This window comes from Diadema antillarum, unplaced genomic scaffold (genome assembly GCF_040938485.1).
Source record: "Diadema antillarum isolate AM-2024a unplaced genomic scaffold, OU_Dant_1.0 seq00000931_RagTag, whole genome shotgun sequence".
Taxonomy (NCBI): domain Eukaryota; kingdom Metazoa; phylum Echinodermata; class Echinoidea; order Diadematoida; family Diadematidae; genus Diadema; species Diadema antillarum.
The window spans coordinates 1,384,406-1,401,381 of record NW_027271782.1 but is presented as its reverse complement, the minus strand read 5'-3'; the positions used below and the strand labels follow the sequence as shown (position 1 = coordinate 1,401,381).

The following is a 16,976-nucleotide window of genomic DNA, read 5'->3' as shown; positions in this document are numbered from 1 at the left end:
TTGATATAGATTATGGTTTGGAATTTAACAGTACCTACAAATACTTACAAATTTGTTGTAGTTTTAATGCTGATAAGGTCTGTACAACCAGCAAAGAATCAGAAAGGATGAGTTTTATAAATGAAATATACCTGTCTTGTGACAACATAAGACATTTCCTCGCCAAACTTCAAATTCATTATGAGCTGAAAGAGAAACCATGAACTTGCATATTTACTTTCCTGTTATTGGTAGGAATTTGAGGGGATTTTCCTCTGTAACTGGGTAATAATTGCCTTCAGCAGGAATGACAGTATATAGAAGCCAGTTGAGCACGATAATGAAGGAATCATAGTGACAGATCAGCAAAGACTTGGCTCAAATCGGTCAGGTATGTAGAAAAGTTAATGGCACTTTTAATGTACAACGACAGCTCAGAGTGGCTTAAATTTTGAGCCGTGGGTAGGAGTGATGCCGGTCACATAACCCTGGCATAGTTACATTAGTTGAAGTTGCAGGTTGTAAGCGCAGGTAAATATGGTGTGACCACATCACGAAAGACTATTGTATGGTGCTAGTCAATTTTTACTCAATAAAATGCAGTATAACAAAAATTTATGAAAATAGGAAGAAGAGGCCAGCAGAACTATGTTTAATTTCAATGATGCAAATATGCACTGCATGACAGTTCAAACAATTTCCTGCTGTAGGCAATGGTGAAACCCATTTCGTAGGTCTAGCGTTCTGAAAATGTCGAGTGAAAGTAAGAATGGCATAAACAATAGGAGTCTAAATAGTGGGGTTTAAAATTGTTGAATGGTCTTTTAAACTTTGAGGGAGGTGAGGATATTGAATTGTAAAGACGTGGATACCTAATTTAGGCTAAAATGCATCCGTCTGGGCTAACATGTGCTCACTGGGAGTTGAGGAGGGCTTGTTTCGCAGTGCTGTTGACCTGATCCTGCATGTATATCCATCTATATCCCCTCCCCGACTGCCATGTTTCACCTTTCCTTCACCCAGTATCGCCTTTCTCAGTCCGCCCCGCTTTTCCTCACCTGAATGTTCTCCTTTTCCCGCTGGTGCGCGACTGCTTATCACGGTTCCATGTTGCCTTTATTAATCCATTAATTGAATAATTAATCGACACTAATAACTACACAGCTTTGGGGGTCTGATGCGGGAAGTTTAAAGTTTTTTTCCCCGCGAAATTAAGCGGATTTTCTAAAAGCGGTGCGATTCTTTCGAGAGGTGAAGTGCGTGCCCCTCTCAGATTTGGAGATCCTACTAATCCTTTTGGGAGTACATGGTAGTATGACTTCCCCGTGCAAAATAAACATTAGTATAGAGAGAGAAAAATTAGGTATAAACTCATTGCTTCCTCGAGCCTTCCACAGGTAATTATTGATGCCGTCACCATGGAAACTCGTACGCTATGCAAAGTCCGTCGAGAGGGAAGTGTGTATTAGGGACTCACAGTTTGTATTTATCGTTTTGTGATGGAATCGCAGTTTAAAAAAGTATCATGATAGCATCAACAATCGAATGAAAGATAATACATATTCAAACTTGAACTTGTTGGTATCAAGTAGAAAGTATTCAAAAATAGATTTTATACTGATATGTTGAATCAAAACTAGATGGTAGCCTGTTTGGATTGCTTAGCTTAAAGCAAAAAACAAAAAACAAAACAAAACAAAACAAACAATTTAACAGTAATAATGACCTATGCTTACCCCATGCTCTTTTTTTGTGTGCAGTGACATTTAACGCTATCACTAATGTCAAGTTAAAAATATTTAAAGTGCTTGTGAAACACAATATTCTTTATATTGCTATGGTGCAAAATACAACATGCCCTTTAAAAAAAAAAGAAAAAATGATTAGTGTCGCTGATTGAAGTGCTTGCTGTAATATCGCTCGCAATGCCTGGTAACTTCTGCTTTTCATCTGTAGTTTCCACTTTGATTGAAGCATTGGTTGTGGCAATAGGATAAATTGAAACAACAGAATGAAAAATGTAAACAGAAAGTTTGTTGAGTAAACAACTAGAACAACAACAAAAAACAACAACAACAACCCAAAACATGACTATTATAGCAAAATCAATGTAACCGCTCTGTGGGAAAAAGCAAGGAGTTTTCATTTTTGAGTAATGTAAATGGAATCAACTAAGACTGGTGATTGTCATCAAAATAGTAATTTTGGGCTTTCCAATTTAGGAAACTTTAATTCAGTCGTTGTTTTCAATAGTTGTAGATGGGCCGTGTGCATCTTTCTTCAATATTAAAGGAATTTCACATTTGAATCTGTACACAATCAGACTTCGATGCAGCAGTTTTACTTCCCAATTTGTATCGCGTCATTGATTGTTCTGTTCAAGCAACTATTTAGCTGCTCGTATCTTTGGAAGAACTGAGACTACCTCTGCATGTTATCTATTGGATTTGTGCTGTGCGATGTATTTGTCTTCACAGTCATTCCACAAATTGAATTCTTGTCTTCCTCCTATGTGCCACTGTTGTTTTGGTAGACCCACTTTGCAAAGAATACTCCAATTTGCTTTTACATTTCCATTTAATAATGTATCAAATCCTATCTATACTGTGCCAAATTCATGAATGAAAGCTGAGTAAAAAAAAAAATCATTATTTTGTTTTCTTTTACTTTCATGTGACCATTAAAGGCAAAATCTTATTTTCGTAATGCTTACCCTGTCTTATAGCCATCAGAAAACAGTGTAGTTTTTGCATGATGATTGATTATTTGTCCATAATCACTTCATGTATAATCGGACCACTGCTATTTACCTTCCCATTTTTTTTTTTTAATGATAATATTCAAAGTTGACATGTAGTCCGCAACATCATGTTTTATTATTTGTTCTCGCTTTCAGGCTTGAGAAGCAATTATAGTGAATCATTCAAACAGTCATTTGTGACACTCTGCACTTCTCTGTTGGCCGAAAAATTTGTTCAAGTGTTTTGGAACATGATACCTCCTGCAGCAACTTGAGCAGGATTCAATTCAACCTCTTACTGCTACTTCAAATATTTCTAATGTCAGCGTTAGCTGCTGTTTGGTCCGTTGGTGTAAGTGTGGATTAGCTGTGATTGGTGTGATTTTTTTCCCTTCTTCCTAGCTGTTATGTGATTTACCTTGAAAGCTTACCCTGGTATTACTAGCACAAACCTAATGTTTGCAGTGCCTTCACAAACCTCATAACAAAACTTTCTGTTTTGAGTATCTCCCTATAGTGTAGTACAAGCTCTGAACAGTGTGAAGTAAGTAAGCTTAAACCTTTTTGATGTATGTGCGCTTGTGGAAATGTTGATGTTGTGTTGACAAGTTTGAGTCTTTTGAATTTTTGAATTTTCATGGTTGGGAAAAATGCTGTGTTTCTACAGTCACCATTCTAATATTACTAATGCATTGTTTATCCATCTTTTCTGCAACAGCAAGCATGCATACTAAATATTCTCAACGCGTGTTACGAGGAGAGAGAGGTACTTTACTGTATGTGCGTGAAATATGACTTTATTTATATCTTTGTGCGTTATTTGCCAATGTGTGAGTATTTTTTTTTTATGTGTGGAAGTGTTGTGCTCATTTCTTGTGGATTCTGTTTGTTTGTTTGCTTTTTTTTGGAGGGTGGAGGGGCAGCTAGTCCAGTGGTAGCTGGAAATATCAGTTACTCCTTTGAGGGTACATAGAAACGTTAAACCGAAAACATTCTTCTCATGCAATTAAATGTGACTAAATCTATGGCTATAGTGTAGATTGTGTTTGTGTACAGAAAGTGGGAAAATCTGTTTCAATCCCATTGAATTCCATCACATTTGTTTTAGATTACCAACAAGCAGTACCTTGCACACTAGGCCACCTACACTATATGCTGTTGAAAATTACGGGTTCTGTATGGTTTAAATGTCCACAGTACATATATTATACTACCCATTCCAGTGCTCATGTAATGAAATCAATATATATTTCAGTATATCAAATCTTTAGTGATATTTAAATTAAGCTGGACCGCATTGAATTTCAGTCAAATATTATACAAGAATTGGGTTTTTACCAGACAATATCTTAAGAACTGTCCATAGAAGGGCAGCTAGCTCTACACAGCTTTGAAAGTTGTATCATATCTGTCTTACAGAGGGGTCCCAAAGGGATCTTTATAAAATGCAGAGCAGTTAAGCATTTGGGTTGTACTTCATCCTTTGAAGACTAGTTGGAATATATACTTGGTTAGGTGTCTACGGGAAACTTGTGATATATACCAAAATCAGCTCATCCTCATCAGGTTAACTAACATTGCAATATGATATGTCCTCTTTCTGAACTTGGCATTTTACCATGTTGTGTCAGTGTGTTTGTGTCCTGCTGAAGGTATACTAAATCTAATGGCAAAGAGTCTAGCTTCATATGCAAAGCTCAAGTCTTTTATCTCTTTGTAGAGACTTTCTTTGTCTCAAAGAGAAATTAGTGAGACTCCATTTTTTTTCCCCTTGCAAATACTGTAACTATTAGCCCTGCTAAAGAGACTAACTTGTAGCTTGCAATAATTCTGATGCCTTACATCATACTATGGAGTACAGAAAACTTGTCGCCAACAACAACTTAATAAAAAAAAAAATGGTTATGGTGATTTTTCATTTTAGCTGTCGTGTTGTGAGTAATTGATAGCTTTGATGTGCTGGGATTAACCTGATTAACCAGAGCACGCTTCATGTGTAACTTACAGTATAATACCAGTTAGAAGTGCCTTTAATTTTTTCTTTGTGGCTGTATCATGTTATTCCCCTGTCAAAAGTTGATTAACTGCTTATATTCAATTTCATGTTGCAGTGAGTATTGATTAATTTGTATGTTTTCCTTTGTGATATCCATGCACTCGTCTTATATACCGGTATGCTGTCTCCATATTTGCATAAATATGTATTCAATACATCATGTGTAAATTAATAAAAAAGCAATACTACCTTCTCTTTGCAAATCATAGCTGTTTGACAGAGATTGCCTGTAGACTATACATATGGGATGGATAGTGTCTATTCATAGTTATTCATATCAGATTTAAATATGGATGAAACTCTCAGTTTCTTATGATTATCAGTCCACAATGATGTACATATCAGCCTGAAATGAGAGGACATGTTCATTATGACAAAAATCCAATGCCATTTACTATAGAATGGCAATTACATCTTTTACCAGATGTCTTTTATTACTTTGTGAAGTTACCAAGTAGGATAAAAACCATGAAGTTGCAAAGATTCCTTTTGAATTGATGTAGATTGCACACGCAAGAGCAGTTGTCATTGGTTGATTTAAGATTTTTAGGGTCATGTTTTGTAATTTTCTTTTCAGCAGTGTTTTGTGTCTTTAATTATAGTTTTCATTTAGTGTGGCTTTTTCAAGTGCCTTTTCCAATTATTTAATTCAGTTGTTGTATTGTTGATGTTGTACATTTTGAATATTTGAATATCAGCATGACAAAAATTGAAGTCTTGTTTTAGGTACCAGTGATTTTGTATGAATTAAATTTGAACTTCAGGCAAGGATTATTTTACATGAAAAGAAGCATATGAAGTCTTAAAAGCTTTAGTGTTGTTCACAAAAAAAAAGTTTTATTCAAATACAATATTGTGTAAAAGTAGATTAGTCATATTGAGCAATGAAAAACTAAGATCTCAAGGCAATGATGACAGTGATACTGTATACGCTATAATTTTCGCGTACATAAATTTTCGCGAATTGCCGCTGTCACACATTTTCGCGAGTGGTTAAATTCGCGATTGGGGGACCAGAGAAAATATGAAGTGGCAAAGAAAGTGTGAATTTTCAACTTACTAGCAAATAAGAATGATACTAGTTATACGCTGCATGAAAAAGACTTGCCAAACTCTGTGAACTAGTAAGTTAGAATTCAACATCGCGTTAGTGAACTGACGAGTGGTCCCCTTGCGATAATGGATTGGCTCTCTACAGAGTATTCGTAAGTAGACGTGGACGTGCTCAAACAAGCTTAGCCAGTATGGTCTGTTCGGTAAGCCATGACATGGTATACTAGTACTGAAATGTTCGTATAAGGCAAGGGATTCATTTTGGAAGGTAATATTTTCGCGTGTTGTTAATTTCGCGAATAGCTATCGACTCGCGAAATTCGCGAAAATAAAACCCCCGCGAAATATATAGCGTATACAGTATTTGTTTACGGAAGCATTTAATTTCTAGCATGAATAAGAATACATGTGCAAAATTGATGTCCACAAAAAAAAAGTAATCTTATGAAATTAATGCATGCATGCTGCATTGTGTGATATGCCAGTGAAAGTTTACAGAGAGACTTGTGTAAAGCTATGATCTTTCATTCCTGACTGCTTCTGTCCACAAATTCTGAAAGTTTACCATATATTTTGTTGAATTTTGTTTTATCTTGGCAATTTTTTTTTCCAGGCCAAACAGGTGGCAGGAAAGATCCAACACAAGCAGCCACACCTCTTGGCTGCCATGGACGCCCCACCCACTCTCCCCACCCAGCCCTGTGACCTGTCTCGGGGGCCCCTCCCACCCCTGCCCCCGTCCAATCACGGCGGCTCCCTCGGCAGTCGGCTCTCGGAGCCTGTGGCTGACCCCGCCCAAAGGTATATGCCCTCGTACTTCTGTGAGGAGTGTAATACTGTACACGCCCATTTATTTTTATTTTTTTGTTACAAATTTGGACTTGTATTAAAGATGTTTTTGTGTGTGGTTGAATTCCCAATTGAGAGCCACAGGGATAGAATGAAAAATGAACATACGTGTTGTATCCCTTGTCAAAAGAAAATTTGAATACTCTATATGAAATATATTTGCATTTTGGGTAGCAATATCTATTGAGGTTGTTGATTTTGTGACTATTAATCAATGCTAGAATTCACAAACAAGAAATACAGCAAAATATTCTGCATATACAACAGGAAAGCACACTTGTACCTTCAACCTTTCAGTTGAAGTTTTTTTTTTTTCCAAATCGTGGTAAAAATTGGCAATTTGGCATATATTTTTTTACTTGTGATGTACAAAGTGTTGACTTCATGAACAGAATGTCTACAAGTTTTCCCAGCAAAGAAGATATGATGAATCTATATCTCATGGTATATTTATTTCCAGAACTTTCATAAAGCATAGATCAAGAAACTATAACCATTTAATTTTTGTATGCAAATGTCACATAGTTTTGCATGGTTGAAGAATAATATATCCCAGCATTGTGCATAAACTCTTATGGTAATACACTTGAAGAGTTTGTAGGAAAGAAATGAAAAATAACCCCATGTGACTCGAGAATACGCTCCCCTGACGTACCAACAATTAGAGAATTTTTTCAGGGTCCGAATAAATAAACTGGAAATCTACAGTTATTGTTTTCCCTTTCGTCCTAGGGAAGTTTCCAGTTTCATTATTCTGAGGAAAGGTCTGACTTGCCTACCTCTGAGATATACCAGCTTATGAAAGGAATCTAATTTTTGGGGTTGCAAAGGGGACACATGAACTTTAGAACTCTGGCTTCCATCCCCTGCTTTGGATTTGAGCAGGTGAGCTGGGAGCAAGGGGCTGGTCTGTCGACGGCGATCATGAGTTTAATCCCCGTCAGGATGGCTTTTGTCGCGTGGAAAAAGTGACATGAGCTCACATTTCATAGCATATGTCCCGTCATGATCCCAAGCCAGCAGGTGTAGGTGTGTCGCTGGCTGGGAGCATCCCAGCACTGTGGGAAAATGTTAGCGCAAACAGCTACCGAAAGGAAAAACAACAACCCAGATTTGAATGTGTCCTCGTGAAATCTTTGTTTTTAGTCAAAATACTTACAAAATGCTATGCCTGAAATTCAAATTTGTGTGATGGTGGTATGGACACTACAAGGGAAATGAATTAAGTTATTATTTTGATTTGAATTACACACTCTAGATCACTTGCTACAGATTCAAGGCGTTATATATGCAATCCATCAGTTTTACATGTTCATTTTGACTTTTTCAAGCGAGCTTAATTACCTGTTGATGAATGCAGATTGGTCATATGGAGTTGTTGTTTCCATTTGAACAGCGCACCTAGGTTGCTTGGTATAGATTCAAGGTGTTATGCAATTTATTTGATATGTGCTCATCTTTAATTAATAATTTCGTATTGATGAACACAGATTGGTCATTTGGTGTATTGCTAATTTGAGTGTGCATTGAACATTAAAGGTGAACAGTATGTTGTATGCTGCAGAGTGTCCTGTTGCAAAAGAAAAAAAAAGAATGAAAGAAAATAAAAATGATTTATTGAGTGGCAAATTCAACCTAATGAACCATAACCGCAGTACTGCAATGTTGGTAATATGTCTCATGAATAAAACACTTGACGCTATTTAAACTACATCCAGCCTACCTGCCCATTCTCGTTTGATTTGTCTAATGTTGACTTGTTTTTTTTTTAAAATTCAATCCCTTTGTGCCATTGTACATTGTTTTTGTATCTCAGAGACAGCTGGGTGATCGTTGATCCCGACAGCGAGATGGACCCTGAGGGGCCCTCGGCTCCCCCTCTCTCTCCAAAAGATGCCTATGGCAGCCAAGAGCCAGTGAGTAATCTTATTTTAATGTAAAAGTGGAAATTTTTCGCAATGTGGAAATTTTCGCTCATGTTTCTGCACATCATAAATTATGTTCCACTAATAAATGTCTTGATAAAGTGGAATTAAAAACATGCAAAATTAATCTCACCCAGCCAAGCCCAAAAAATTACTTGCACAAGAATAACCTCTTTTACAGTAACCCTTCCATGCCCAGAGGCAATAATAGGTCCATTCACACTTATGGCAAAATATGGTGGTACCGTAAAGCAAGAAATTTTCACGAATTGCTACTGGTATTCAGTACATATGGTATAGACAAGAATTTTTGCTGCATTGTAATTTCACAAATCTTGGCTCTCACTAAATTCACAAAATTTTTTAATGGATTGAGTGAATGCGGCATTATTAGTAGAACACGTCAGGAAAGTTTGAGGAAAATTGGACAATCCTTTCAAAGCTTGTAATTTTTTAACAAGTTTCATGCTACCATTGCTGGATGAGAGGACTAATACAGTTCATGACATCACTGCAGGACAACAATATGAAGAAGATTTAAAGGCAGAATTAACCATTTGCAGATGAAATAAAAACCCAGCATTTATGCTTCAAAATAGTTCCAAAATGTGAGTTAAGGATAGAAACAACCAATATAAAAATTTGAATTAGTATAATCGATATTATGTATTGTTAAATACGCAAAGTGTGAACAATGGTTATAATAAAAATGTTTCCAGACTAAACTGTCTACAGTTACGGTTTATTGAGAGAAAAAAAGTGATATCTCCTTATATTTTAGGTTAGAACTATTGCAAAATTCTTAGATGGTAGGATGTTTTGTGATACAACTGACCTATACAGATGCATCAAATATGATATCTTGAACATTTTTTTAATCACTGCTCTCAAAGGTAAACTGGACCTTTAAGGAAAATTCCACAAAATTTAATTTTTGAATGAAAAGTACACATTCCTTCTACTTTCTACTGACATATGTTGAGGGTAATATAATTCACCCTGCTTTCTGAAAGAGGTACATCAATTGCTCTTTTATTATGGTAGAAAAGTGATAACATTGTTGAATTCTCCATGTATTATCTTTGTTGTCCATGCGTGTTGTCACAATATCTTGTTGTCCTCTCATCCAGTGATAGTAGACAATGAAATCTGTGATCACCTTTTTTAACCTAAAGTGTTCCTTATTATGTAAACCTTCCTTGGTCTCCACATGTACCTTTGTACCCAAATGGTGTACATGTGACCTAATAGTGGACTGTTGACTTTATATTCAGTGGTGACAGTTCACCCTGTATTTCCAATAGCAAGCAAAAGTTTTGCTGTTAAACTGTGTAGAACGGCCCTTGGAGCTCAAGAAATTTGTCTGTCAATATCATCATACAGAGGATTTATTTTGTGTGTGATTTGGCATGATTTAATTTAAAACCAGGCCAGAAGTATCTATGTGTACATTGCAAGAAAGATCAAGAACAAAACATGCAGACAGGCTGATCTGTTTAGAACATTCACTTGCCAGTTTGACTTGTGTTACTCAGTTTGCTGCTAAAACACCATGTCTCACACATTTCACACACACGATTCCATATACCATAAACACACATTCATACAGCATGCCAAGCACATGTACATTGTATACTATGTGCACAGCACACATATCTAATACTGGCAGAGTCACGCAGCTGTCTGACGAGCAGATACCTCAATTTTTATGGCAATTGCTTCTGATAGAGATTTTTTTTTTTCCCCCTCATATCTAAGATGAGGTTCAGGGGCAGGGACTGTAGTGTTTAAACTGTAGGGTTTGGAAATTTGGTGAAGTTTTGGGCAGGGGAAATGAGCGATGCAGACATAATATGTTAATGGGCGAAATAGGAAATGGATCTAATGGCACTACTGGAACCAAGTTTGCAGTACACTGCATACGTAAGGTAGGATATGATGGCAAATATCCCTGCTGGGTTCACAAAACACAGAAACCTTGGTAAAAAACTTCTTTATTATCTCCCATCACCAGGACAATGTCAAATTCTCGGTAATTGATAATCATAGATTTTTTTTTTCTTTTTTGTAAAGATTATCTTGTGGTACAACCCAAACCGTAATCCTCTCTCCCTAAGTATCATGGAGATCTTATGCAGGAAATTGCCAATGGTATGGACACTACAAAAGCAAGAAGATGAACCTCATATATTTTGCCCTCATAATATTTCAAACTTTTAACATAAGACAATTTTGTGAGTGGTTGAACTTGCAATTGAAAACTATATTGAAAGAACGAGAAATAAGAATTGTACCTTTCCCCCAAAAAACAAAGATTAGATGGTGACTCTCTACCTAGGAAGCAGGAAAACATTGCATTATTGTTGCTAGACGATTGTTGCTAGTTTAGGACGAACCATGATATGCCTTCCCCATAAACACCAGCCCAAGTATACACTTGTACTTTAGACCAGTCCTTGTGGGTTAAAGAATGGTAGACAATGTTTTAGCATGTTATTTACATCCTGAAAATCACTATACTCTCCAAATTTGCAATAGCGAGCTTGAGATCTGTGACGCGAACGTTATGATGTCACAGCCTTCCGGGTTGGACAATCGAAACAGCTGGTTTGCGCCTGTGCAGAACACCATTCTTTGCCTAATTAGTGTCATCTTAGCAGTTGCATTGCAGATCTAAAGCTCACTAATGACAAAACCAAAATGACATATAAAGAGTATATTAGGAAGATTTACCTATATGAGTGAGAGAAACTTCATATGATCGGATATCGTGAAAGTGAATGATTTTACAGTAGCTGTTTTGCATCAAGGAGTATTGGTTAGGTGGTACCTACATGTATGCTATGAGGGAAGTACATCCTTCTGGGTAACACAATAGCACACTTGGGTTTCAATAGTAAATTCAGTGTGGCAGGAATGTATTTCAAAATTTCTCAGAGATAAAATTACTTTCTTCTAATGAACAGATATCATCCTATTTTGACATCACTGATCTGTTTTGTATTTACATGTATGTGCACAGCAAATAGTCCCTCGCATATTTTCGACTGTCATGCATGTAGCAGTTTCTTGACCATAGTGTTCTTGTGTTCTTCAGTAGTGATGATGCTAAATTCTATTTCATCCTGCAGGTTGCCAAACACACCCAGAAGAGCCGACCACTGCCACCAGCCCCTTACTATGAGGTGGACTTTTACAATGAGTGGAGCTTGACAGGTGCAACCAGTCGAAACTCTGGACTCTCAGTGGTCTCGGAAACAGACAGTAACTCATCTTGCCAAATCCTGCTCCAGGATGAGCATCCACCCCCTGCTCTACTGGCTGGAGTAGCGCCCTCTGTAGGTGGGGCACACCCGGCAGGACACGGGCAGATACTGCTGCAGGACTCCAGTGTGCCCCCGCCGTTTGTGTACGGCAAGTCGGCCAGCGAGAACTCTTTTGACGACATGAACGTGGACGATGTGTACGCGTTTGAAAACTACAAGATGGACTTCTCTGGACGGGAGAGTGTGATAAGTGCGGGGAGCTTTGACGAGGAAGCGAATTTCAGATATCAGTTGAAGTGTGCAGAACAGTTTATCAACGCTGTCTACGACGTTGACTCCACCGAGGAGGATTTTGCGCGACCGAAGATGAGCTTTAGGGATGATCGCAAACGCAAAGAGCTCAGTAAACTAGTGCAGGAGAACGGACATCGGCATGACGATGGAGACAGTGCTCTAGGTGAGGATGAGTTGGATAGGAGAGAGAATATGAGCCATGGGAGTGATGACAGCGTCCCCATCGTCTCCAACGGACATACATTCAGGAGCGAGGGTGATAGTATCGATGATGGTAGGGAAAGATGTAGGGCAGACTACGCAGTGCCCCGAACTCCAGCGAAAGCCGTCCAGCCTGCTGACATTCCGGTCAGTGTACCCCCAAGGCCACCCCAGCCGCCTTCCCAGGAGGAAGGGCCCAGTGAGCGGAAGAGGCCCATGCCAGCCCCGCGGCGACTGTCGCCCGAAATTGTCGTGACCCCGCCGGCGATGAGGGTGGAGCCCTTGCAGAGCGAGGGACGACCACAGCCCGCACCTCGAGTACCCCGCCGTCCCAGTGCAGACGCCAACGTCATACTGAACGGGGCATCGGCCATCATGGCGGTTGCTCCCATATCGCAGTCCAGTAGTGCAAGCGCTCAGTCGAACAATGACCAGAGGTCAAATGTCAATGACCCTATTCCGTCCTCAAATGCTGCCTTGGCGTCCAGCCAGTGGCTGCCCCAGTCTGAACAGTCTACCATGGCTATCGGACAGGGCAGCTCCCAGAGTTACAAGGATGCCACTCCGTTGCGACAAGTGGATTTGAACCTGGCCCATTCCAGCCAAAGGTCGAAGGTCAATGACATGAGAGCCAATTCTATTATGGACACTACCTACTCGGGGACGCAGGGTTCACCAGACAAAAGGTCACTGAGGTCGCCAGGTCATGTAGGTCACAAAGTGGAGGTGGAGATTGGACAGTTTAGATGTAAGAAGGTGCCTCAACTTGGAGCCCCGCCCCCTCTCCCACCAAGGTAATCAAAGCAGGCAAAATTCTCTGAAATGTTCAAATATCATGTAGATGTTGCATCTCATACATGAAATAAATTGTGATGAAGGAATATTTTGTTAAAGGGGCCCTAGCCAGACAGAAACCAATTTTAGTGATGCCAAAAATGGAGGTAGCCATTGTGAACACATGTGACCATCACTATGATATTGAATAAGATAAAATCACAAACATTAAAACTGAGAAGCTGCAAAATGAGGCGATTAATTTGAAAAAAATGAGAAATTTGACTGCCAGAAAATTCGAAGTTGATATCGTAACTTCCTCTTGTTCAAAGTGCAGATATCTAATTTTTTATTTCAAAGGTGCTATAAAGCATGTTACTCTTATGTTTTGAATTTACCTGTTGTATTACGATGCCTACGTCCTACGTGCTTGACCTAGCTAAACATCAAGGCCTATTATCTAAGAAAATTTTGTTTTGTTCGGTGACAGGCTTTGGTACCATTTCTGAGGTAGGTATTTTTACATCATGTGGGACAAGTTACATATCATTTTACAGCTCTGGAGTGTGGAGAATTTCAAAAGACCACAATCAGAAGATCAGTGTTATGTGACTGTATCATGCCTTTGTAGTCAAGAGTCAAACATGATAATGTATTTTGCAAGTCAGGCTTGGTTTTCAGGCTATGCCATCCTTGTTAAGAGCACATGGTAAACTTACATATGGTAATCAAGTTGTGTGGTAGGAAATGTCTCTTTGTATAGCCAATTGTTATTGTTTTGTCTGTTTTGGTGCTTGTTGGTTTATTATTGTTTGTGTACCTCTCCCCTTATTTTTGGATGGCTATTATCGATTAACTCTTGACTGTGTATTTCCCTATGATAACATTATTATTCTCAGGTCCACATCACTGAGTGACCCCCAGGATCTGGAAGGGGGTCAGGACGTGGCCCCAGGGAGGGGCCCCCTGGCTCCATGGTTCAAGGCAGGGATACCAAAGTAAGTCAACAAAAAGTAAAAAAACCTATTAAACATCCAGCGGTACAAGATAAAACATACGAACAATCACGCATAAAAATTAAAAAAAACACAGCAACAACAACAAGATTACAGGCATAAATTGTTACAGATCACAACAGGAAAGAAGTAAAAATGGAAAATGGTATACACATAAAAAGCCAACAAGCCATATAATGTCAAAATAATCTATGTAGTGAAATGTCCAGTGATTAGAAGTGTGCATCTTTAGCTGTAGAAATTCAAAATTTGTTTGTTTTTTTTAATCATCAGACTGCAAGACAAATAAATCGTACATTTTTTTACACTTGCCATTCAGACACATTGTAGAAGATATAAGATATAGAAGATGTAATCATTGTATATAAGCCCACTGAATTGCTAATGTCTCTTTGCTCTCTCCTCCATCATCCCACCCTCAAATCAGGGAGATAGCGTTTGAGATCCTCCACCAGCAGGAGAAAGGGGCGTTCATCGTCAGGGAGAGCAAGAGTCACCCTGGTAGCTACGCCCTCTCCATGAAGGTGGACACGTCCTTCAATGACTCCAGCCTGGCAAACTACCTGGTGGTCCGCACCAAGAATGGAGGCTACACCATCAAGGTGAGGGAGCAGCCCCCCGCCCACCTCTCTACCGAGGGGATGAAGAAGTTCACTCATTACAGGGTGTTTGTAATAGCCCTTAAAGGAAACCCAAACCCAAAGAGAAATGTGGATTGAGTGAAAGCAGCAACATCAGTAGAACACATCAGTGAAAGTTTGAGGAAAATCGGTCATTTGATGCAAAAGTTGTGATTATTTAAAGTTTTGGTAGTAGAACCGCTGGATGAGGAGACTACTAGAGATTATGACGTATGTGTGGACAGCAATATAAAGAAAATATAATGGGAATTCCACAAAAATTCATTTTTCATGAAAATTGCACATTCCATCAACTTGATACTGACATATGTTAAGGGTAGCTATTATTCCCCCTGCTTTCTGAAAGCGGTTAGTCAAGTGCTCTTTCATTATGCAAGAAAAGTGAATTTTTGTGGAATTTTCTTAATATTTTCTTTATATTGTTGTCCACACATTCCTCATACCTCTAGTAGTCTCCTCATCCCGTGGTTCCAGCACCGAAACTTTAAAAATTCATAACTTTTGCATTGATTGTCCGATTTTTCTCAAACTTTCACTGATGTGTTCTACTAATGTTGCTGCTTTCACTCAATCCACATTGCTCTTTGGGTTTGGGTTCCCTTTAAGTACCATGCGGTACCACAATATATGCTGATCTGACTTTACTACATGTGTGGTGCAGCATGATTGATACATTGTGGCTGGCTTGCGAGACACAGCAGTAATGTCTGTCATACACAAACTGATCCTGGATTGGTTTATCTGTCTGACAGTAGTAGGTGTTATATGTTATTTGGGGAGTGTATGGGAGAATGAGTGTGCAAAATTTGGTATGTTGAATCATTCAAACTTGGCAGATGCCCCTTACAAAGCATTTTTTTATTTTATTTTATTTTTTATTTTGTCACTAAGATGCAAATAGGTTGTGCTTGTTTGCAATAGCCTGAATTACACATGGAGCATGCTTCGGAAACATCATTAGAAATCTTCAGACTGAATAATTGTCAGGGCTCAGATAAAAAGGGAATACATTTCAGACAGAACAAGGGAAGGGGATGGAGCAAACAATTATTGAGTCTATTGTTTTGTGTTTGTGTTTTTTTCAACAGAGTATAACAACCCCAGATTGACTGGAGTGACTTACATTCAGGTATTTACAGTATTTTGATTCTTCTCTTTATGTTTAACTCTGCAGGGATTCGGCAGGGACTTCCCCGACCTGCCACGCCTTGTGTACTACTACACCCTAAACCAGGACCAGCTGCCCTGTAAGCTGGTCTTCTCTGGCACCAACCCCCTCTTCCAGCAGGGCGCGAGGGAGGACTCCGAGTCTGACGAGGACGAGGACCCCGACTACCGTCGTGTCACTGACTACAGGGTCATGCTAGAGGGCGCATCATAGGGATGACTGAGAACGAAGGCGCACAAAGTTCCATAAACTCCACGCTTGGTGTCCAGTGCAGTATTAAATAGTTGCACATAAAAAGTATCCGTCTTTTCAGCCAAGATGATGTTGTACGGACTGTAACTGTTGTGTCACCAGCTATGAGGGCGCTTCATAGGAATGATTAAGATATCCTTTAAACTGCGAGCCTGACAGTGAGTGGCTGAGTATTCGACAAAGCAAATCCCTCTGAAGACTCTTCAAAAGACGCAGGACACGTCCGAGTCCTATCACAGACTACGAGGGCGCTTTCTTTGACTTTCAGCATGGTGAATACTACAGACATCCTACAGAAGCACATTTTTAACTCTTGCAGGAAATGTTTTTGTCCGATTCTGACGAAGTTGGCATTGCGTAGTGTGTCCTTATGTCCAGTTTACGATCAGTGTACGTGGACAGAAGCGATGGTATTTACAGGATTGCTTTTGAAGGTGATGCATTTTTATCAACAATGTGACTGTCAACAAATATCATCAGTGGAATGCGTGGACAGAAATCATCTGTGATCTGTCACACAATCAAGAGAATTTGATACTTTCAATTTCTTAGATTACTGTGGTGATTTACTATCGCAATTTTTGTTTTCCAGCTCATATTAAACCTCTGAAAGAGTGGAAACTAGACCTAACTCAGATTATCAGGTCGTGGCCTTTATTTCCTGGAGTTACCTCTCCCTCTCACAGCTCATCAGTGACTTAAAAAATCTCTTCTTCTCAAATACTTTGAGGTGTCTTGGTACAGTGTCAGCCTTTGTGTACA

The 16,976-nt window shown here is 38.9% G+C and overlaps 1 protein-coding gene across 1 annotated transcript in view; it reads left to right on the top strand.

The window, feature by feature from the left end:
- The window catches only part of LOC139741484 (uncharacterized), a 122,412-nt gene extending 106,232 nt beyond the window's left edge, over positions 1–16,180 (top strand). Inside the window, exons 6-11 of the mRNA XM_071652069.1 lie at positions 6,442–6,629; positions 8,494–8,593; positions 11,734–13,157; positions 14,037–14,135; positions 14,581–14,755; positions 15,969–16,180. Of these exons, the coding sequence (XP_071508170.1) occupies positions 6,442–6,629; positions 8,494–8,593; positions 11,734–13,157; positions 14,037–14,135; positions 14,581–14,755; positions 15,969–16,175 (2,193 nt within the window). The 3' untranslated portion in view covers positions 16,176–16,180. The remainder of the gene's footprint in view (positions 1–6,441; positions 6,630–8,493; positions 8,594–11,733; positions 13,158–14,036; positions 14,136–14,580; positions 14,756–15,968) is intronic.
- Positions 16,181–16,976: the final 796 nt, after the last annotated feature.